The sequence below is a fragment of the Ascidiella aspersa genome, chromosome 1 (assembly GCF_963924565.1).
Source record: "Ascidiella aspersa chromosome 1, kaAscAspe10.2, whole genome shotgun sequence".
Taxonomy (NCBI): Eukaryota; Metazoa; Chordata; class Ascidiacea; order Phlebobranchia; family Ascidiidae; genus Ascidiella; species Ascidiella aspersa.
Genome location: NC_139447.1, coordinates 27369258 through 27393587, shown reverse-complemented (window position 1 = coordinate 27393587; position 24330 = coordinate 27369258). Strand labels below are relative to the sequence as shown.

Here is a 24330-nt window from a genome sequence, read left to right as displayed (position 1 = left end):
GGACATCTGCTCCATAATGGGAGCGCGCGAGTTCTCGGCCAACCCGACCGCCAACCAGTCGTACACCAACATCATAACCGCCATCATTTCCTCTATCGTAATGACGACGACCGGTGGAACTGAGGCTTCCACTTCATCACAGTCTTCCGGCACCAATGTACTGAGCTCATTTATCCAGGCCGTGTATCAGTTTTTCACGGACGCTGACAAGGCCAAGAAGTCGGAGTCTTCGGCCGACAGCCAAACTAAGTACGACTGATTAGCTGTTTTTTTTTGTAGCGACCGAATATAATTTAATTTTTTTTAAAGCTCAAGTTGTTGAATTTATTACTTATATACAGTATGTTGTGCGTTTTGAGCGCGTGTCCCACGTTATTCTTGCCTATACAGTAAACTATCTTCAACTTTTTTCCATTGTAATGCTAAACTAAATGACGTTTCGGTTTTGTGCGTCATTGTTTATTTCAAATTATAAATGAAAATACTTTTGATTCTTAAGCAAACGTTCCGAATCATTCAACTAAAAACAAACGCTGAAAGGGTCGCATGGTTCCGTGCCATGTAATATGAATCGTTTCTTTGCGAAAATGTTAACAACAAAAAATTATGCTAAAAACAAGATAAAAAAATTAATCGTAAATATAAAAAAATAAAAATTAAACGGCTTTATATATATTTTTTGTAAAAAAAATTACAAGTTTCATGTGTTGTTGTTTAGGCTCTTCTGCAGCGACAGTACCCTGGTTGACGCGGTGTCCGTGGTGTGTATGATCTTGCGCAAGGATCAAAGCAAGGCATTGGTGCCCAAGCGCGAAACCATGCTCCGGATTGTCACCACGGGATTGCAGGTGATCTACTGTTTGCATTGTTGTGCAGTTTCTAACTACGTTTACCGAAGTCATTGGCATACTAAAAAAATGATTGCATTCAATTTGCTAAGAATGTATTACGCGAAAACACACTAAAATCTCCACACCTAGCAATATTTTTGGTGCAGCAAATCTTCTGAATTTATACAACCATCGTAACCAGAATCACACTGATATCAAAGAGTACAGTAATGATGGTTTTCTTTTTAAATTTTACTGTTCAAGTGTTTAATATTTAAAATGATGATTTGTTTTTTGCTGATCACAGAAAATTTGGTGTTTTTTTGAAATATTCTTGTTTCTCGCAGTAATTTCTTTATTATTTGTACCAGTGGTTCTTAATTGCGGCTTTTGTGATTAGCTATGAATTAAAATTTGTATTAATAACCCGCTTGTTCTTTTTGCGATTTCTCAGTACAGTCGAGTTTTTTAATTTTACTCCTTTACCAACAAACGTTGAGAACGACTGATTTGAACTGAAACGTGTATCCAATAACGAAATTTGATTATACAGATTGCTACCAACCCCGGACCACTGCGACGACTCGTCATGCGTATGAAAGGCTTCGTGATGTCACTCTCCCGTGACGTTCTTGATGACGACACGGCCGACGAAAGCGGCGCCGACAAGTACCTTGATTTCACTGGTGAGAGGATTTTACTTTGTGAAATACATAGACCGTCGAGTCCTTTAAATTAATTCGAAGTGACCATTAGTAAATGTGCAACAGAAAGAGGTAGATTAAAATTTGTTTCTTTCCAATTTTTTTAGTCTCGGATTCCTTTCAAAACTTTTCTCTTCTCAAGTTCGTCAAATACTAGCGAATTATTGGTGCGATATTGTAGTGCAATTGTAGTAATAAATACACCTACTACAGCAAAGAAGTGTTGCCTTAGATTAAAGAAACTTTTCTCATACTCATTGCAACCTATTTACCAACACTTACCCCTCATTTGAAACCCCTGGTTAAGCTTGTATCGCAGTAATTTTTTGGGAGAAGTGCAGAGTATTTAAACATGTTTGGCCCGCAGAGGACGGCCTTACGATTGGTCGCTTTGTTGTGCCCTCGAGTAACCCCGACCTCGAAGAAAACTTCGACGATTGTTTGAACAAGATCAAAAGTAAGGAACACGCAGAAGCGAAAGAGGCCACTAGCAAACTGGTAAGTTGTCGAAATTTACGATTCGTCTTGTTGCTATTTTAATTGTATATGCACTGCACATACATTAATTAGGTCAACTTTGTAGCTGCGAAATCGCTATTTTACAAAGAAATAATTCTTGTTTTTATCTGTTTTTTTTAATAAATCTTCTTCAGTTTTCTGGCTTTAGGTACATGAAATGCCGCAACGTTATTTACTGTGATTATTGGTTTGGGACCGTATATATTATAATAATATTGTATTAAATGTCTGCAAATCACTGTGTGGCTTTCGAATCCCTGCTTAACACCATTGGGTAGAATTTTTCGTAACCTGGTTACCCTTAAAACTAGATTTATTTAACATCATTTCTCCAAAAGAAATGCTTATCAATACCCATGTCAAGATTTAGTAGTTTTTATGTTAATTCTGTATCTGAATTGCATTATCCCACTTATCGATCAATCGCTTCAGCTAAAAATCTGTTGCATTTATCCCAATATAACTCCTATCCAAACCCAACTCTTCCTGTTTTGTTTCTTTTAATAAATTAAAGGCCCCAATCAATTTATAAAAAACAATTTAGGGTTAAAAAGTTGTATTAACATTTAATTCCGTATCCATACTGACGTTTTCACTAACTGTTTAGAAGATCTTGCTAATAATTAAAACTGAATAGATAAGATGTGCACCGGCTTACATAATTCATCAGTAAATGACTTAAAATTCTAAAAGTTGATGCACGTCACCTTTTAAACTTTCCCCAACAATACATGAACCTCAAGGACCACTATTATAAACTTACTAATTATTACCGGGTTTAGATCATCAACGTGGTGCTGCCCATTCTACGCAAACAGTCGGTGCTTTCCAACGAGTGCATGCAGTGCGTGGCGCAAGTCAAGAACTTCGTGTTCGAACTCAGCGAGCTGGCGCAGGATTTAAACCTGCTGCTACTAGAATCCTATTGGTCCAAGCTGGTGGCCGCCCTGCATCACGTGATCGAGCAGTGCGCGCTGATGGCGGACGGCGTTAAAGCAACCTTACAGGAGGTCAGTGTTGTATAATCGTGATTGCAGTTCGTTGTTTTACTTTCTGTAGATGAAAACCTTTAGGAAATTTGTACACAGCCAAACCAAGAATGCCCAAAATTGGCAACAACTTACAAATCAGTTCTCTTTGATATATAACAATAAAATATTATCCGATTGAAAAATAAACTGCATTTATCGCTAATTCAGGGCTACCCAAACTTTCAAGTCTATGACCCCTAAATTTTATTAAAACTCTAGCGATCCTGCAGTCATTGTAGTGTTACATTTTAAAAAGAAACCGCTTTTAAGAACTTTTTATGGCATTGCGCAACTTATTTGTGAATTATGTTTTGATGACATTTGCATAATGAATGACAGAAAAGTACATAATATAAAAACTTTCTGAATTGTTTTCGCGATCCTTAAAAAATCTGTGCAAAATCGCCAACTTAACTGGCATACGTAAACAACGTGTGGCAAGTGTCTACTAGAAACACTATTTAACAAAAAAAATAAAAAAAACGTTAAATAGTTAAACTTAACACTACTAATCTGAGTTATTACTTTGATTGACAGGTGGCGGGCGACTGTATGTCCACCTTGCTGACCCTCGCCGAGATGGACAAGGACTTTGCGGTCGAGTTATGCGGCCTGGAAGCGAAGCAAACCATCACCCGGCTCCTGGATAAACACGGATCTGTTGCGGTAAAAACTAAATAAGTATTTCTAAATGGTCTTCCTTATATGAGCGATTTTCAGGTGTTGTGCTGTTATTTCTAACTTCCTTCGTTTCTTTCTAAGGCCCTTTATTCACGTTGAGTTATTAATATTGCCTATAACCTTTAAAATACGTAAAAAGTCGTTATTTGCGTATAGTTACGTCATCGTTGTTCATAAGCATTTAGTTCCCGCCATAAGAAAAAGTTTTAATGCAACATCAAGAACCGTTACGTTACAGACAGAGTAACGTCACTGTCATTTTTTGTAAACAATAATCGTGTTTCGTCTCAGAAAGCGAACGACTTGAAGCAGCTAGTGACGTCATGCGAGCGTCACCGATCCTTGCACAACAAGTTGTTGGCGGTCGTGCTGGGAGGGTGTATATCTACCGCCCTCCGGTGTGTGGAGGAGGCTAGAAGGAGCAGAAGGGAGATCAACGTCCCTTTGTTCGCACAGCTTTTGGATAATCTCTGCAGAGGTAACATCCCGCGATATTTTTTACGGTATTTTTATTTTTTACATACCACGATATTTTTTATGGTATTTTTAATTTTTTACATACCACGATATTTTTATTTTTTACATACCACGATATTTTTTACGGTTGTTTTTAATTTTTTACATACCACGATATTTTTTATGGTATTTTTATTTTTCTAACATACCACGATATATTTTACAATATTTTTTACTTTTTTACATCCCACGATATTTTTACTGTATTTTTATGTTTTTTTACATTCCACGTTATTTTTTACGGTGTTCACGGTATGCTAATCAGTACGTCGGCAACAATACCAGTTGACGCCTTTGTGGTCTTAGGCTTTGAAACGCGAGTTTTTACGGTTCAAGTTCAATTTTACGTAGTTTAACAAATGGTTAAATTATTTTTAAAAAGTCGATCCGAAATGTAAAGTTTACATTTTTGCCCTAATCAGTTTAACACATGTTGAAACGCGCTTACGTGAGTAATAGTGTGCATTAAACTCCCGTATGCTTGAATATATGCCTATTTATCATACAAATAGGTTTTTCCAAAGTTACTAAATGTGTTCCGGCACTCTAAGAGTCTGTCGAAACACTCTGATGTGCGGCTCACAGTTTTACAAACACCAACTAAGCTTAATAAACAACTTGGTAACCCAGGTGCTGATGTTGAAATGAAGGAGCACAAGTGCTGGGATCGACTCGAGGTCTCCACCAATCAACGTCAGGTCGTCAAGTTGACCGATGGTAACCCCAAGACCTACTGGGAGAGCAACGGCAGCTCGGGAGGACACTGGATCGACGTCTTCATGAAGAAGGGAGTCGTCGTCAGGTATTCCGACTCACAAAATCCAGACTTTTTAGCAGACTTGTACAACTAGCTAATTCTAGTTTTCTACTTCAACGAAAATTCTAATTCTAATATAATTTGTGAATTGCTTGTGCCCTCTAATTCTAGTTCTAATCTAATTCAGATTTTACCAAAAATGCTACTTTGTCAAACGGTATTTTTAGTCTCTCAGTCAAAACAAAGAATTTGAAATAAACTCTTTGGATGGAACCACCTGTAGGTGATTCTTAACGCCTGAAAAGCATATGATGCTAAAAAGCATAAAACTTGGCACACACTTTTTAACCATTCTCATTCTTATTAGAATAAATCGCAATTTCAATGAAATTGATTGTTAATAATTAAATGTAATTCTAGTTTCGAAGTTCAAATTCGTTTTTTGGCAATTCTGTAATTCTAAATCTAATTCTAATTCTAATCTAATTTAATAAAAAAATGAAATTTTCTAATTTTAATTCTAATCTAATTTTAAAAAGCTGAAATAAATCTAGTTGTCCAAGTATGCTTTTTAGAGCCATCGTTATCGTCCTGAAAATCCTCATTGCTCTTCTTTTGATCTTCAGGAAAATGACCATCCTCGTGGCGCAGGAGGACTCCAGCTACATGCCTGCGCGTGTGGTGGTGCTCGGAGGCAGTTCCTCCCAGGACGCCACCACCCAGCTTTCCTGCGTCACTCTGTCCTCCTCGGACCGTGACGTCGTCATCCTGGAGAATGCCTGGAGGTACTGGCCCGTGATCCGCATCTCGATCCGAAGATGTCAGCAGGTTGGTCGGTGATCTCGCTTGTGATTTTGCCTTTTTCTTTAAATGCTTCATTGGTTTAGGTTAGGGTGGGTAGCTATACTTTCGCCAAAGTTTTTTTTTATTAGAAGCCTAAAACGACTGAACTTAATCATCAGGGACGAATCTAACAGTAAATAGGAGGGCAAGTTTTTATGACCCAAAAAATCTTAAATTGTGACATTCTTTTTTTAAATATATGACAATGTATGACTTTAAATTTTTAGGCATTAAATATATTCGAATCTCCATAATTAAAATCTCTCATGCAATTTTTACGTGTATTTCGAACAAAAACATTGTGAAACAACAAACACGATACTTTTTACTTCACAATAACTACAAAATTCAAATGTCTTATGCATCTAATTAATACACATTTATGTACAATTTTATATTATACACTATATGCGATTGTAAAATTTCGTTTTGGACGAAGCAAGAATTTTCAAAGAGGAAATGATCTTTCCACAGATGCTGAAATAGGCTAACATTTTAAGAATTATGCATACTGTATTGGAAACGAATAAATGAATAAATAAAATATCTGAGCTCGAAGTGCCATTATAGGTTTTAGGATCTCAGAACTTGCTGACCAATGACCATACAAGGAGTAACTTTCCGCCTCTATGGGCTGACCTATTCCAAGTGTTTAGAATATGCCACAGAACACAATGAAAATGCTGTTTCCAATGCCTTAAAAAAAAAAAAAAAATTCAGCATGGCAACTTTCACTGCAAACCTTATTGACAATTTTTATCAAACTTCAATGTTTACACGCGCTGTTCGATAGTTATTTTAAAAACGAGACGTCTTAGTTTCGTAGTGAACCAACGCACGTCGCACACTTAACTATATTGAAACAACCTTATCCTAAACAAAACGCGTCCAGCGTAAACGTAAACGTAAATGACACTTTCCTCAGGGCGGCATCGACACTCGCATCCACGGCATCGACATCATTGGTCCCAAGCCCTCGTTCTGGCCGATCCTGCGTCGCCAGCTGTATGTTCGCACCAGCCTCGCCTACAGCGTTCAGGCGCACTCCTGGGTGGCACAGGCGCTAGAGGGAGCCGAGGAGCAGCTGTCACTCAATCGTCACAAGATACTGGACCTTTCTGACAAGTGAGTGACTAACCGTTTGCCTTTGGCCGACGTACAGAGCTAATACCAAGTTAGCCACGACCTTTTATTACGAAAATAACACACACGCACAAAGTGTTTTCGTATTTCGGAGCTCTTAGTTAGAAAATCTTGAATTACTAATATTTGTTTACCCGGGCCGGTTTCTTTTTATTTTGCTTCTTTCAAATATTCGCATAGAATACATCTTAACTCGTACAGTTAATACACACTGGTCATTAAGTTCAATGCGTACTATATTTAAAAGTAAGCTATAATTCCTTTGATCTAAAATCAGTTTATTACTACACTCTGCTACACACTCCGGAAATGCTATCGAGGTTTCAAGATGTGGAAGGCGAAACAACATAAAAAAAATATATGCGTCTGAAACATAAAAGTAAAAATAACATTTCTATGCTTCCAATTTTAACTTCTACTTATTTACTGTTTTAAGGTAATTGGGTATAACGCTGATCTCTATTTACATTTCAAGTATCACAAAACACACCTATATCCGCTTTTCTACTATTTGGCGCGCATAAAAGTCGCCAATGAAAATGTTTTCACGTATTTTTTGCGTCGACCATAAAAAACGCATTATTTGCATCGTCCATAACATTACACACAACCTTTATTTGTATTGTTTGCCAAATTGTTTCCGTTTCCATAAAAGTGCATGTTTAACCATTGTTTTAGAATCGTTGAGGCGCTGAACTTCGAGCAGCGATTTGCCGACAGTTATCTTCCCAACGCTGAGTCGGCCTTAGTGTTGGGTCATGCATGCAGATCAGCTCTTTCGGCCCCTATACTGGCAGGTCGGTCTCTTCCTAATGGTATTATCGAAGATTAATATGTGGCGATAAACCTACAACGGACATTATCATAATTATAAAAATAGGATATTGTTGATAGTAGGCTGTTCAACCTAGGTGAGCACTGAACAGCAATCATGCCTCGTGGTTTGTACTTCGTAGGTTATCCCCTAAAAGGGTAATTTGACAATGTTATTAGATGCTATATTCGACCACTGAATTACAGAAACTTGAATCTAGCCTTATAATTGTTGAACATTTATTTGATGCTTACCGGAATCAAAAAAATATTTGGGCTATTATTCATTCATAAATTGATTGCAAAATCCTAACTTTAATTTTTAACTAAAATCTTTCATTTTTAAAACTGATCAAGGGTACCGATACTAAATTGGTTAAAACACTGTTTTCTTTTAAATCTTACCTGAAACTACTTTATACAATTCAAGATATGTTTTTAAAACGGCTAAACTGTTTATTTTCAGCTCTTCTGAAATCCACCGAAGATTCGACCTGTCTCTTTGCTGACCTAATGCAGTCGTACGTGAGCGCGGTCCGGATTCAGGAAGACTCGCGCCGCGATCGCGTGTTCGCCTCCAAGCTCCGCCGCATCACCCGCATCCTGGTGGACCTGGACACTAAGAAGCAGCGAGGAGGCACCAGCGGATCTTCCGGACCCCGCTCCGGAGGTAAGAAGAGCGGCGGAGTCACAAGAGGGGCGCGCAGCGGAAGCTACTCGCTGTGGGACAAGCGCCTTCACACGCGACACGGAGAAGCGGGAAACGTGGACAGCTCCAAAGTATCAACCGCCCAATCCGTAACCTCCTTCCGCGGATACCTGGACATGAACTCGCGTAACGACGCCGACCACGATTCTTCTTCCTCTTCCAGTCAAAACGAATCCGGGGAAGAGTCCTACGAGGCTCCCTCGCAAGTCCCAGAGCTCTGCAAGCGATGGGCCAAGGTGGTCGAGCGCGAGTTCACCGAATTCCTTTCAAAAGTGCTCGGGAAGTCCCCTGTTCCGTCGTCCGGCGACTGTTTGGAACTGGGCGCCGCGATCGTGACGGAGTTCCGCTTTCTGCAGAGTTGCACGCGCGACCTTTTCGGCGCCAACTCGCATTTCGCGATGGCGTTCGCTGCCGGCGTGTGCAAGTCCTTCATGGTGCTGGGCACCGACGACTGCCTTCACTTCTCGGTGGTCTGCAGCTACGTCATCCATCGCTACGTCGCCTTGGAAACCGCGCACGAAGCGATCGACCAAGCGCATGCCGAGAAACTGCGCGGCTGCGTGGGACGCGTTATCGCGATGCTACAAGTGGCCGCCGGTGCCGATTTGTGTCGCGTATTGGAGCCAATCTATTGCTCGATGATGTGCTCGCGAGTCCTGCGCTGTGGTGGCGACTTTGCCATGGAAACGGAGTCGCGCGTCGTTTCGCAGCTCCACGCCTGCTTTCCTGGCGGCCGCCCTATGTCGATTCTGCAGGATATTGCGTACTCCGGCAACCTGTGGCAGCGATTCCTTCCCAACTGGCTGGAGGCTTATGACGTCGCCATACGATCCTCGACGAGCACCGACGCCGACACGCTCTGGGACGATTACAAGTTGCTCAGCAACGGCGGCTTTCAAGCCACCATGTTAAGACCCAGCGCCTGGAATTTGAAACCGGTCGCCGGAGAAAAGTTCCAGCGATGTCTGTCTACGCTCGATCGGCGGCTTCACAGATTCACGCGGGACTTTGGTTTGTTTTTCCGGCGAGAGCGCACCGAAGGTCAGTCGTGCTGCTTTTCGAGTACGGGCCCGTCCTTACATTGGACCACCGACGGGTCAGCGACCGTCGCTGACGCAGCAAACAATGTCCTGCTTCGCGTGACCACGCTGCAAATGATCTTACTGCTTCACTTCAACGAAGTGGCCGAGAGCAAGTTCGAGGACTGGCGGGACTGTGATGCGTTGGATGCCGCCGACCAACTGCTGCAAGCCGGCGTGATAGAAAAAACAGATGAAGGCGCCTTCAGAGCGGCGAGCGTGATACCGCATGACGTGGACTGCTGCGTTTCGCCCGACGATAAGCTTCTGGCTTTATGGAACGCCAGGGATGAGATGGAGAGACACGACAACCGGAGACGCGCCATCGTCGATTGCGCCATTGTACGCATCATGAAGAAACGGCACGAATGCACCGGCGACCTGCTCCTTCACGACGTCATGCTCTACTGCCACGCCCCCGGAAAGAGCGAGTACGCCCCCGAAGAGGGAGCCAATCACGACCCGTTCCTGCCCAGCGCTAGGATGGTGCGAACGCGGTGCGAGCACCTCACCAGCCTCGGATATCTCATCCACAGCGACTTAAAGCCACAAATGTTGACGTACAACCCTGACACGTCGGTGCAGAGTGATGACGTAACCATAGCGTCGGGTGCTGGCAACGGCACTACTGCGGCGACACTAGATGGCGCCGATGCGAAGTTTTCGCGATTGGAGTCGCCTCTAAAGGATTCGATACTTACGAGCGAAAGTGTGTTTGTGCAGGTCGATACCTCGGTCAGCAAGAACACCACGTCATCCTCCCCGAACCACGCAACTTCCTTGCACACTTTTACTGGCGATTCGGCCAGCGGCAAGCAAGAAGTTCCCTACCTTTTCGGATTCGAGGCAGCGGCGACCGAGACGTTAACGAGCGCTCAAATTCTGGCCGAGATTCGAACCCTATTCTCGAAAGTCTCGGATCTGCTCTCGGTCGACGCCGACACGAGCGAAGCGCTTGTGCTCCAGTTCGAGTGGAACGATGACAAGCTGATCGAGAGCTTCGTCGTTGATCAAGCCAAAACGCTTGCGAGGATCGGAGTCGCGCAAGTCAAAAACAACTCGTATTCGGATGAAAGCATCGAGGATGAATGTTCGTGTCCGGTGTGCTTCAACGACCTCACCGCAGACGACACGCTCGTCCCTCTTTGTGGACACAGGTGCTGCCGCAGCTGCTGGCAAACTTACCTGAGAATGCAAGTGGAGCAGGATACCTCGGCTAATACAACATGCCCAGTGAGCGACTGTTCTGCCCGCGCCGTTACCTCGCTTATTAAACGCGCGTTTGACGAAGACCTTGCTGACATTATGGCGAAACACGAGACCTCGCTTGTGAGGTCGTACGTGCAGTCAAACCGCGCCCTCTCGTGGTGCCACAACCCGAAGGGATGCAGCCGCTTGCTGCGCAAGAGCGCCGAGAGTCACGAAAGCGGTTTGTGTGCCTATTGTGGCTGGCAGACGTGCTTCCTCTGCGCATACTCCGAGGCGCACTTCCCGGCCAGCTGCAGCCACATGTCGCAGTGGGTGGACGACGGCGGATACTACGAAGGTATGAACGACGACGCGCAGAGCAAGCACCTGGCGCGCCTCATCGCCAAGCGCTGCCCCAATTGCCTGGCCAACATCGAGAAGAACGACGGCTGCCTACACATGAAATGCACCAAGTGCAGTTGGGACTTCTGCTGGCGCTGCCTACAGCCTTGGCGCCCGTCGCACCGCGACTACTACAACTGCAGCCGCAAGGTGAGCAAGCTGGCTCAGTCCGGTCTCAAGTTTGTCGAGTACAGCAAACGCTGCCAGTACCACAACCAAGTTAAGCAGTTCGCCTACAGCATCCGCGCGCGCATACTTGCCATTGACGACCAGTCTGTGCCACCGGCCAACGTACGATTTGCGACAGACGCTTGCACTAAGATGGCGCAGTGTCGTAAGGCGCTCGCCTACTGCAACGTCTTCAGTTACTACTCTGAGGACAGCGAGCGAATGGGAGCCATCGCTTTGCACTCGGCCGCGCTGGAGAACCACACCCTAGCGTTACAAGCGCTCATCAGCGACATGATGCTGAGCGCCGCTGACATTAAGTGCGCCGTGGCCGCCTTTCGGGACTGTGACGTCACAAAAGTTCGGCGCGAGATGAGCGACTGTGACGCAGCGATGGAGCGGATCGCGGTTTTCGCGCGCCAGGACATGAAGGTAGGAAGTCCGCGCAAGGCCGGCGAATGTTCGGCCACTGAGCAGTCGATGAAGATATTTCGCAGCCGAAGTCTCTCAGCGTTGGACCGGGAAGCCGACGTTTCGAACGCCCGACCAGGTCAGAGTTCCTTCGTAAATTTGCTTTAACCCAGGGGTTAAACTTTATTTTAGCTTTACGTAAATTTCAATAATACCATGATTATTGTGTATATATGCGACGCACCACTCAAAAATAACACTTTTTTAGTTTTTTTTTTAATTATACGTAAACCCCAAAGTTCGTTTAATTAATCTATCTTTTCCTTATATATATATAATTTGATTTTAAGAAACACTTTCTTGAGTCATATTCAGACTTAAAGATAAAGTTAAGAAATGTTGCTTTCAACGGTAAATGTAAGAGCAATGTCAGGAGCAAGGTGAACACATTTCTTAATTATAGGAAATGCAAAGAAAGATCTGGTTAAAATTTGTTTGTTTTATTGTTTACGATATTACAATTTTGCGCGTTTTTATTCGGCCAAGTCTTATTAAATTACTTAAAAAATGGTGACATATGATCAAAAATGCCTATTTATCCTAAAAATGGTAGCATATCTTAAAAACGGCTGGTGTACTTTTAGATTTATACAATGGCATAAAATCCATAAAAAATAGTAATATCCCATAACATTGCACTTCGGGGATCACACGAACAAATCCCGACCCGTGTTTTGCAGGCGGCATGTCGGACGATGATGACGATAATGATGACGTACGCTTCTACAGCGACAGTGACAGTGACAACGTGATGAGTCTGCATACGACCTCCGACGAAGACGACGACGACGACGATGGAGAGGAAGGTGACGACGACCCGAACATGCTCTTCGTCGACTCTGATGACCAGCCCACCGACTCTTCCGAGTTTGGCTTCGACAGCGACACAGGCTGTCTCTTTTAGCCATGACTTATTTGCGTTTTAGTCCGACAACTTTAACCGGTATACTTAAGTGTACAGGTGTGCGATGCAATACCGATACTTTGCCGGAGTAAAATTAACAAATTAGGTCCGAATTGAGACATGTCAATGCAATGTTAACTAGAGATAGACCGATATATCGGTTTACCGATAATATCGGCCGATATTTGACTTCTACCGATATATCGGTATCGGTAAATGTAGTACGAAAATATGATGTAAGTTTTTCTGTACAACAAATAACTTAACTATTTTTGATCAAAAAAATTGGGGTTTTGTCATCACGCCAAGTTAATATGCAATACAATAGTTTAATAATTAATAAATATATAAACTAAATCGTTAATATGAATTTATTTTCAATTATTTCGAGTTTTGAACCAATGCAATGCTAACCATAGTTTTAAGCCATACAATACTGTAAGTTAGTTATCGCAGGCTGTAATAAAATATCACCACAGGAATTAATCGAAAATTTCGACCGATTACCAATTTAGTAAACTTCAAGCCTATGGTGTCGGTTTATAGGTTGTGACTTAAAAAATATCGGACTTTCTCCATCGTCTGTTAACCTATTTAGTATTCGACGAATTTAAACCGTCTACAATTGGATGAAACTGACCGATAAAAGCTCCTGCGTTTTATAAATCGCGCGAAAAAAACATAAATATCTTTGTTCTCCTTGCCTTTGGATTAGTTCGCTTGACGCTTTTTAGTTATTTTTATTGATATGGCGCTATTATGTTTTATGCGGCTTCGTTGCTTCAAAGATTAGAAACAAGGTATTACATTTAACTGTCTTTCTCTAATGGGAAGCGTGTGTAATATGACATGTTTTGTTACCCACCACGTTGGACTTTAGCAAGCTAGAGCTTAACTATCGCATTATAAGTTTATCATGCTTTGCCCAAGTCTAATTCTTACTTTTCTTTGCCCGAGCCCTATTTTCTTCTTTGCTTGCAATCCTACAATTTTTTTTTGTTATCGTGCCAGCAACTACTGTTGTATTTGATATTTCCAAATTTACCATCGTCTTAAAGCCTATCAATATAACGTTCACCAGCATTGCCGTCAACATTTTACCGTGCTTTGTAATTTTCACAATGTAAGGTTCCACCGTTTACGGCATTCGTGGTCAAAATGTGATGTCAATTGTATTAAAAAATGGTAAGACTTATAACTAATTCTGTGATGTTGACATATTTCGTTATTTTACATTTGTATACCGCGTTTTCAGCTAAAGTTCAACTCCCATTCTTGTTTCTTGTCGCTTTGTTCTTACAACGTTGTAAAGGCCGACCTATGCGATGTTTCGTTGACACTGTTCACCCGCAATAAAGATCGGCCACGATGTAAGAACTTGTGTTACAGATTATTGAAAAGATTTCAGATTTCCACAATAATTTTAACTGCTTCCATTAATTCAACATGTTTTCGACACAAATACTTGGGACTTATTTTTCCAACAAAGAATCAAACCCATTCATTTGCAGCCTTTATTAACCTGGGGTAAATTTCGTCGTGTTGGGGTAAACATAAAAAGTTAAGAGCCCCTGATTTAGCATCATAAGAAAAGTATTATCTGTAACATGTCATGAAAAAAATGTAAAGCAGTGGTTCCTAAATTTATAACTTGCGGTACATTAAAAAAATCTAACTATTCCCCGCACGCTTCCTACACGACAATAACATTCTAACTAATAAAACAATGTGTAGGCCTACACTTCGTTCGGTCGTTCTCAAATCATGTTTTTTTCGGTTGTATCGAAAGAATACCAAAATACAATAAACTGTAGGCTACCATTCGTATTTGGTGACTATAGCAATATAGCATGCAACTTTCATAGCAGTCTGACTTTCGAAAAGGCGAAAGAAGTGTATTTTAAATTCTACAAATTCTTAGGAAGCAAATAGAACCCTCAAACACGCTTTCGTTTTTTTGTTAGAAAAAGCATCATTTTAGAACTGCCACACACGCTGCCATAATGCTGTTCATAACGATTGCATTACAAGGAGGGTATTACGTTAATTAACGTGATTTCGTTGCTGCCGTCATTGTTTGGTACTTGCATAGTACCTGGAAAGCGATTCAGCACATTTGATGTGATAAAGCAGTTGAACCAAGCTAGGTAACGTGCAGTAATGCTATACCGAACAAACTAGAGGAGGGAAGCTGCTGTCGGCGGCGCACTGGTCGAGTTTCTTTTTTTTCTCTTCCGAAGCAAGGTTGAGTTGTTTCCGTTTAAAGCCAGAGCGTCCGCTTGTCTGTTAACCGCGCTCCTTCGATATGTCTGATGTGAGGTTACAGCCCTACGGTTGCTAGGCGACCGTGGCAGGTGGCGCGGAACTCTTTTATCTTGCTCGCTTCTGCGGTGTGACGTCAGCAGTTTCATGAGCGAGTTTTTGTACATGGACCAGGTTTCCGACGCTTCTAGCGACGCGCGAGCTTCCGCTACCGTGGGAAAGTCGTGGTTCTGTTGAAGGACAACTTTCGTAGTTAGGTTTTCTTTACGTTAATTCAAAAGGTTTTACCTAAGCTAAACAGCAAGTTTTAGTATTTAGGCGTTTGTGAGCTGTTAATACGCATTTGTAACCAAATTGCACACGGAAAAAGGAGCAGGCAAATACAATAAGTTACCCTAACTCACAGGGCCCAAAGCCTACGTATTTTTTCTTCGACCAAATGTAAAGTTTTTGCATTAAGAAGATGTAGAGAGCATGTTGACAACACTTTATGACTTTCTTTGGTATTTAAAAAACTTCATATTGCACTGAGTTGCTCACCACTCCACTAAGTTGTATGAGGAGGCTGGCAGGAGCGTGTCGAAGGAAAAAACTCCTCTTGATCCGAACAACATCCGACCCTTTGCTGACGAGAGCGATCCTCGCCACGTCCTCAGCTCCTCCAAACAAGTCGTCCAGACCCTAGCGTAGTTTTTAAATGCTTTGTCAAATGGGTCCTTGGTTATTAAGGCCATAATATAACTTGCATCCCCCGAATGCTACGAATAGTACGCAAATAAAACAAAAACTTTTATCACTTAATTTAAACACTGTTCAGCGGGCCACAATTAATGATGTCGTGGGCCACTTTTGGCCTGCATTCTTGGGTTCGGACCACCCTGAGTTATGAATACTTACTACTAAACTTAAGCCAATTTTTTCTAACCAACACAAAGAACAACTCCCGATTGAACTTTTCTGGTATAGAATGCCAGACAACATTACACGTTCAGCATATTGAAAAATGTAGAAATGTTTATTTTACTCACGTAAACGTCGTTCGCCTTGAGCCTGCCAAGTTCAAGATGTGCTCTTCTAAGCACTGGCGGCGCACTGCTGACTTGGCGGGAACGAGACGAGCCCTGAATGGCTGGATGCGGCTCGCCGTTGGCATACCTAGTCCTGGATGAAGTCATTTTTGACCGACTCAAGGTCAATCGAGGAGTTCCAGTCGCGGTGGCTGGTCTCTTGCCGAAAGATCGGTCAACTTCTACCATTGATGCGTCTATTGGACTCGCGCTCACTGGATCTCGCGTTCTGTCGTTCGGATGCTCGCTTATTCCATATTTGTGCATTACTCCGATGCGGGGAAGGATTTCCGTGGACTGGCGATATCCGTTGTGCTGCTGTTTGACAAAAACTGGTTAACGAACATCTCAAGTTTGTTTAAAGCATGTAATTAAAGTGTAATATTTTACACAAACGCCAACAGTAGGGTTGTTCAAAAAACACTTTTTTGTCGAATTTCAGCGGGGACTCCCTGAAATTGAGATTTAAGTTTAAATTTTTGAAAAAAAAAAATTCACTTCCCCGTAAAACTTTTTTTTACTTTTTTTGCATTGCTTTCAATGGAATAGGTATAAATAAACCTGAAATTCGACAAAAAAGTGTTTTTTTGAATAACCCTATCCAACAGTTTTGAAAAATTAAACGGTATCGATCAAACTTACCTTATTCTCTGTAAAACTCGGCTCAACCGAAAAGGAGATTTGAGAAGAGTCGCTTAAGTTACTTCGCTCATTCCAAACTGAAAGGCCGCCGCTATATAGCGTTGATCTATACACAAACAATACATCTTTAAAGTTAAAAATAGGAAACTTTACCAAAGCTTTATAAAGGAGTGGTTAATATACGAAAAATAGTCGCTTGAATGACCATGTTAACTTTAAGTGGTAGCTGTCAGTTAATGTCAGTTAAAAGAAAGTTTTTTTTAACTTTTGCTGTAGCTATTGCAAACAATACTGTTAAACCGAGAGTAACGAAAAAACTTTTTACTGTTTCGATGATGGCGTCTTTCGCCACGTGTTAATGCTGCTCTTTCTTCTCCACATTTTAAAATCGGCAAGAGGTTGTACAGCGCTCTGCAAATTTCTCCCACGATCGCATCCCAGCTCTTCGGGAGTTTGCTTGTTAAAGAGCGACTTCTTCTGGCAGAGGACGTTGGCAACCATCTGAGACCGGACAAGGACACACTCACCCTGAAGTTAAGCAACAGTTTATTTTTTTTATTTTACGCGGTCTATCTGTAACAATCATCTCATTCGCAATGTTATGTTAAAAAAAAATAAATATTTTTTTACTTCGAACATAATAGATTTTAAAGTTGTAAAGTAAAATGTGCGTTAGGTGTATCATATTTATTTAAAGATTTGATTGCATTATTTTTACCGATTTGATGACGTAAATCCACTCGTATTCGCGCCCTCCGGGAAAAACCACTGAACCATCTCTGGAATTAAATGACAAAAGTTTGATTACACTCAAACTAAACGTCCTTTTTTACAAAGATGTTTAGGTTGACAGATTACATTGGTTCATAACAAGAGAACTATAGTTCTTTAAAAGTATTCTCAATGTAGTAAAATACACTATAAAGCAATAGAACTTATCCCTAAGGGAGGCTAAAGTAATTTTGTCGGCGTTCGGTAATAAAAAACTCTTTCTACAAAGGGGCCAAAATTACTTAATTTTAGCCTAAAATATTAATGGGAGATGTGGGAACTCCACTCACGAAACAGAACTGCGTTAAACACTGGCATAAACATAAACTATGAGCAAAAACATAATCTACATACTGGAATATAAATAGATCGGTGTAAATGACGTGGAATAGTTTATTTCTTTACTTGAAACTTATACTAATGTAAACCTAAAACACGTGCATACGGGTAGTAGTGCAGCTGAAGGTTGTTGCCGTCGTTTTTGAGTAATTGAGTTGGAAACAAATGAAAAAATCTGTGGCCGAACAGAAACTTTTTTGCTCCTCCGATTTCGTCTTGCCGAAGGAGGAAATAGTCCTATTAAAAACAACAGGAAGAAACTAACTTCCCATCACAGTGGTTTATTTATAATACAAAGTAATGTGTTTTATTCAAAGGATATATATTCTACCAAATTTTTCGACAACTTTTTTGTTGCTACATCTATGTCTTACATCTTTGTCAAGAACAATTGCTTCAACTGGTCCTCGGCAGAGTAAACTTTGCTTTCTCTCGGAATCTTTTTCGATTTCGTCCATCTTAAACAAATCATTTTGAATCAAATAACTGGCAATAGTAACAAAACATCTGTTACCCAGATAATTTATATTTATTTAAGTAAAACATTCAGGGTGGGCCAAAAGTAGGCTTACAGTTATTTGGCTTGGAAGAAGAGGTAGCATTGAATGGCCACCACGCTCACCTGACCTGACACCAATGCACTTCATTTTTTGGGGTGTTGTAAAGAACAAGGTGTATGAGAAGAACCCCAAAACAACAAATTTACGTTTAGATCCAAAACCTACTTTTGGCCCACTCTGTATATTATTTAAGTGAAACATATATGATGTCGGTAACCGACTTACGCTGGTCGTACAGCCCTTGGTCAAAATGTCAACGGTCTTTGATATCACGCTGTTTCCCACGTGATACTCCTTCACCACCAGAATTTTACCAGACATGACGAAGTAAAACCTGTCGGGTGTCCGTCCTTGCTGGGCTAGCACTCGCCCGTCTTCGTATCTAAGAACAATATCGAACGATTTCAAGGATTTACATAAATAACATACTAATTGTCGTATATTTTTTGAAAAATGTTATATTAGTTATATAGTGCCGGTGGACGTATAATCTAAAACACCTGAAATCGCTTTTGATTATGTTTAATATTTTTCTGCGCGATTCTAACGTCAAATGGTTGGTAGTAAAAAAAATGTCATTTAAATGAGAATGTCGTTCAACGATGATGTGCGTTTATTGGTTTTACGAAAATCAAACGAATAAATTAATGGTAAATGAAAAAGGAACACTAGGAGCATTAGCTTATTCGCTTCACAAAATACATCAAAACTGCAGCTCAAATTGAGTTCCGAAACGTGTTTAAAAGTTACTTTTAAATGAGAATGTCGTTCCACGAAGTGCGTTTATTAGTTTTATGAAAATCGCTCTAATTAATTAATGTTAAATGATAAAGAAAAACTAGGAGCATTAACTTATTCGCTTCACAAAATACATAAAAACTACAGCGTATAATGAGTTCCGAAACGCGTTTAAAAGTTACCTCTCGTACGCCACATAGCGGGCCAGTTTATTGTCACTGTCGGTCATTGTTTGTCCGAGCATCGCGCGAACAGCTCCACGAGCTCTCAGAAAGAAGACGATCTTTTTTATTCCATCCTCTTTGCGCAGATCTGGAGGAGTGGAGAAAAGCAGCCTCATTTCCCAGGTTAACTGCAATATAAATGGTTGTCGAATGGAATAGTTTTGTCAATTGGTTAAATAATATTCTGAACCAGTGCACGAAGCAGTGAATGTTTCGATATAAAATTATTATACAATATATTATACTACAGCAAGTTTCCTGTTTTAATCTGTTTTAAAAAATAAACTTATTGGTATCGGGTAGGTTACTCGATTAAACTTTAATCAAATAAAATACGATTTTGTATTGTGGAATAAAATTAATTTCGTTAATTTCACTTCTATATAATAAGTAAAGTAACACGTTGTATTTAGTCATATATAATTATATATATCACAATTTATTTAGATAAATGTAATACAAACAAATTACACTGCTTCTGTCATGAGAAGCGAAATCCACCATTCTTTCGTGATGTGTGTACGTGAGGTCGTCCGACTGGACAGCAAACCTATAAACAATAATTGCTCATTATATTGAGTCGATATGTTGTCCTGCTATTGACCGTTACGGCCTATTATTAAAGCTATTGTTATAACTATAGATTTACATGTTTACAAAAACACTTGGATTAACCAAAAACAAACAATAAATACGTGCAGCTTACTTTCTCCGTAGACGAAAACACCGTACAAGCAACATGACACATCGAACAAGATTGCGGAAGAAATGCAAGTGCTATGAAAACAGTTTTGTTTCACGACTGATTAAATCAAAGCTGCTTTGGACTGAAGGTCCTGGTTGTAGGTTATAACCTGAGAATCAAACCCAAACCCTACAACTGCACAATTAAAATGTATTGTGGTTTTGCCAGAGCTTTATACAGATCTGACTTAACTTGGCGACAGGAACCTATGCAACATTTAATTGCACTTTTCGTGCAATTGAACCAAATATATTAAGCCTTCTTTATAGTCAATCCAATGTAATATAGATGGAAGTTTCACATTGAGTGGTTACAAGCAATCTACTAACAATATGTATCGATTAGATAACAGATGCAACAAGTCGAACCTTTACCGACGAATTTCTTCTCCACAATGAAGTTGATCGCAGCCTTCCTCTTCTGTGAACTCCCGAGGGGCTAAGCATCGCCATGGAAGCTTCCATTCTCTGCATTTTAAAACAACTGACTGTCAAATACTTTCTGAACTTATGGTGAAAAAGCAATAACTGAAATATCTATCCCGTTACCATTATATTAAGGATTGGCAGTGCGTGAATATATAAGAAATTGGCCAGGATGTGAAATTCATGGCCGATACGGGTAGAAGCTTTTTAAAATTCAGTGCAGCGTGATATTTCACCCATTCTCCTTGATCTGCTATCATAGTGCCAACTAATGTGGGTAATGATTTGCAACTACAACAATAACCGAATATGACCTAAACATTAAAACTTTCTTAGCGGTCACCTAAGCGGAAAAAACTGGCTCTGTTTTGTTATCTTGCCTTTAAAGGTAGAAATAAACTTACGTAGTTTTTTCCAACTTTTTAATTTAGTTCTACAACAAAACGTTTACCAGTTTAAAACTTATCATTAAGAAATTTCGATTTACCGTAAAGACGTCGTCCTGTCCTTTTAAAGACGCCAGCGAATAACGGCGGTCCCCGACCGAGATTACTTTGAAAGTTACTGATCTCTTCCGATCGATTCGGTTTTGCTGCTCGCTTTCTCTCGAATCCATTTTTGGCAAATTTACCGAAGCCAGTTGCGAACAAAGAGGCGAAAACGCAATTATATTGTTAAGAAGCTAAGCGTCGTCCGTTGTTATACCGACTTTGTAAACTTGACAGCGCAAGCTGGCAGCGCGAGCATTTGGTTTACATTTCATGCGCTTCTTATTTGCGTTGGCTGGTTGCGACGCCAGTAATCGGTCAATTATTAAAGGAAGTTGTTGGTTTTTTAAAAGGTGATGTCGAGTTGTTACACTTTATAATGTTTGATCTTGGGCTTAAGCCGCAGTCAGTTATTAACAACTGCCTTTGCCCAGTTGTGCCACCTAGCGAACAAATTTGTAATAAGAAATTGTTATCCTAAGGATTAAATTACGTATTGGGGGCCTACAAGTTGTCCCACAGGCCAACTGTTTGGTGCATAACAATCTGTAAAAAAAATTAGCTTAAATTAGTCTGATATTTTAAGCAATATTTATTACGGCGTAAGCCAAAGTTTAAACGTGAACTCGGAAAATTTCCGTTAGGCGACATGTTTCTTATGGCTCTCATAGCTAAAGGTATAATATCAAAATTGATAGACAGCACATATGTCGTATTTAAACTAGCTTGCTTTTATTATCAATATATTATGATAAAATAGTATTGTTGTTTAATAGCCTGTAATATTAGTCTAGTTTTTCAGTGTGACGCAACATTGCACGTGACCGCTTTATATACCCAAGACAGAACAATCTTGGTCTATCGCAAAGGCTTCAAAGCGAAAAAACTTTTTAGTATCAATAACTTGAGATTAGTTTTATCCGATCCTGGAAATTTCATTCCGATTTCTATAAGCGAGATTTTAGACAAATGTTTCGCGGTGGCATTGTTATTAGACTTATATTTGTTTTAGCGTTAAGAAGTTAATTATTCCCGTGTTTAACCTTTTTTTTAATCTTTCTTTCAAAGTAAAAAAGGGCTGAATTATAATGCAAATCATGACTGAAATTCCTTGATTTATCTGGTAACGGACATGCACTGATACCACCCTAGTATCGGACAAGTACCTATACTGTCACTTGGCATCGGGCAACGGCTCTAAACCAATATTAATCAGGCATCCCTACTTGTGCGTTTGTTTGTTAAAATTATGTTATGTTTCGGTCCCACAGCAGTCCAATATTGCGTTGATGAACAAATATCCGAAAAACTTTTATCTACTTTGCAGCTCTTTATCATCCTTTGTCCATTTCAATTATTATAAAGTTGTCGTGCATTATCTACCACGTTTAGTGTTTTGTTGAAAAGTCCACAAAAAAAATTTTTACTACCATGACTTTTTGTCGCAGGACTTCAGAAGCTCCTCTTTTGTTCCCTAGTGTCTGTGTTTTGTCGTAAACAGCTATTTTCAGCATATCATCAGGCGCCTGCCAGCCTGTGCAAAATATAGCAACTTTGGCAAGGTTCGTTGGTATTTAATGTCACATTTTATTAATACGGTTAATATTATAATTAAAAGCTCGGTAAAAGGAAAAGTAAAACAATTTCTTAAATTAATTAAAAATGCACTTGTAAAATCAAAAAATATATTATATATATCGCGTTCAAAAACATCTAATTTTACGCATTATTAACAGCAGCAGGTTATAATATATAAATTTCGCACATTACTTTCTTTTTAAATTAAAGTTTAATTCAGCTCGACTTACCCAGTTCCCACGTCGCTTTCACAGGCGAGGGAGTTGACTTTTCGCGGTTTGCTATCTCCATTGTATGTGTGATACTTGTCATCCAACAAACCTGAACTACTTCTTTTTATTTTTTCTTAAATGCCTATTTAAAATATAACCAACAACAATCGAATTATAAAAATATATGTGAATCACAGCTTTTAAGCAGATAACTTAGATTTGAGTAATGCGGACGCCACATTTGTTGAATTTAAATCTAGAAAATATCTCACTGATTTGTCACCCAAGAAACTATAACTTTTTATATAAAACATTTGCTTAAGCAGAACAACATCTAGTTTACACTGGCGAAAAACATATTTAACTTAGCAAACAAACATAAACTAGCTTTTTTCGCCAAACAACACTTTTTAACAAACTTATAAAACGACGTTTTCACATTTTTACACTCATTGTGACTGGCACCTCTAAAAGCTTGTCATTTTCACGCCGCTACACAACCTGGCCGGGAAACGCCATTCTTCATTTCGGCTTGATCTGAGGCGGTCAAACAAACAGACAAAGTCGGACTGTTGACAAAATACGAACACAACTGGCTAAACGTCTCTTGTCTGGAGTCAAATTAATGTGTTTTTATTCGTATGATTGTCGTCGCGTCGCCGGATAAGCGTGTAAGTGTCTCCGATTGCCCAATAACATGGAATATTTGGCGGCAGATTGGAGTGTAAGTTATTCTTGCAAAGCCGACACAGATACTGCATCAAAGCGATTGTATCTCAATATGGGGTAGATATCCCTTAGGCTGATATATTTTCTACACAGTTTTCCAAAGAGCAAACTTTTAGTCGTCCTAATAATATATTTGTTTAACTTTAACATATATCAACGGTTGTTTAAATTCTTCTTTCACTGTGTCATGATAACGCTTACAAAGCAATAAATCGGCTGACGCTATGAGGCAGCTTTATTGTCAGATCGTAAAACTTGGTGGTATTGGATCTTAGTAGGCCTACAACTTATTACGAGCGACAATACCTAAACATATATGTATTGAAAAAAGCTTTCCACAAATATAAGTTGCGGTTTAGCGTGACAAAGGTGCTTTTGTCAAGGTTTGTGAGGTCACGCCAAGGCTGAGTTACCCTAAATAGCAAGGGTCGTAATAAAACAAATCTTGCTTCACCCGCATTTTAACTATAGATGTACGCGCGACGCCAATGTACCTTTATGCTAACGGACGCGCCAGATAATTGAGGATTCAATTCATTAGTCTCTTTGGTATGACTCACAAGATAAATTAGTGGTTTAAGTTAGTGACGACATAGCGTGATTCTCGGATGAATTTTTACGTAAATTAACCGTCGCCTTATCTTGTGGCTACGACCTGACTTTTCCTCCTACCTTTATTTAATGATTCTAAATTCATCTTAAAAACAGCTAATAATACTCGAAACAGCTCAACCCTCCACTAACATAACTAGACAGTACTTTAACAAAACACGAATTCGTCGAGTCAGACGA

The 24330-nt window shown here is 40.2% G+C and overlaps 2 protein-coding genes across 3 annotated transcripts in view; one reads left to right on the top strand and one right to left on the bottom strand.

The window, feature by feature from the left end:
• LOC146169206 (cullin-9-like) overlaps positions 1 to 14115 on the top strand; it is a 32797-nt gene extending 18682 nt beyond the window's left edge. Inside the window, exons 21-33 of the mRNA XM_083388816.1 lie at positions 2 to 249; positions 719 to 848; positions 1384 to 1516; positions 1902 to 2032; positions 2836 to 3063; positions 3622 to 3750; positions 4057 to 4243; positions 4912 to 5083; positions 5665 to 5866; positions 6807 to 7006; positions 7703 to 7821; positions 8304 to 11933; positions 12535 to 14115. Of these exons, the coding sequence (XP_083244942.1) occupies positions 2 to 249; positions 719 to 848; positions 1384 to 1516; positions 1902 to 2032; positions 2836 to 3063; positions 3622 to 3750; positions 4057 to 4243; positions 4912 to 5083; positions 5665 to 5866; positions 6807 to 7006; positions 7703 to 7821; positions 8304 to 11933; positions 12535 to 12758 (5733 nt within the window). The 3' untranslated portion in view covers positions 12759 to 14115. The remainder of the gene's footprint in view (position 1; positions 250 to 718; positions 849 to 1383; positions 1517 to 1901; positions 2033 to 2835; positions 3064 to 3621; positions 3751 to 4056; positions 4244 to 4911; positions 5084 to 5664; positions 5867 to 6806; positions 7007 to 7702; positions 7822 to 8303; positions 11934 to 12534) is intronic.
• Positions 14116 to 14264: 149 nt separating this feature from the next.
• On the bottom strand, positions 14265 to 22952 carry LOC146169205 (uncharacterized). 2 transcript variants are annotated; one of them, XM_083381659.1, is made up of 15 exons: positions 22828 to 22952; positions 22450 to 22553; positions 20475 to 20573; positions 20068 to 20138; positions 19833 to 19911; positions 19320 to 19489; positions 18625 to 18781; positions 18214 to 18297; positions 17946 to 18076; positions 17448 to 17508; positions 17055 to 17257; positions 16730 to 16835; positions 16049 to 16405; positions 15561 to 15701; positions 14265 to 15250 (listed from the first exon to the last, which is right to left on the bottom strand). In XM_083381659.1, exons 1-15 carry the CDS (start codon positions 22907 to 22909, stop codon positions 14936 to 14938), a joined length of 2160 nt encoding a protein of 719 aa, XP_083237785.1. In that variant the 5' UTR covers positions 22910 to 22952; the 3' UTR covers positions 14265 to 14935. The 2 variants fall into 2 exon arrangements, with proteins under 2 accessions (XP_083237785.1, XP_083237794.1); XM_083381668.1 differs by having other exon boundaries at positions 16049 to 16402.
• Positions 22953 to 24330: the final 1378 nt, after the last annotated feature.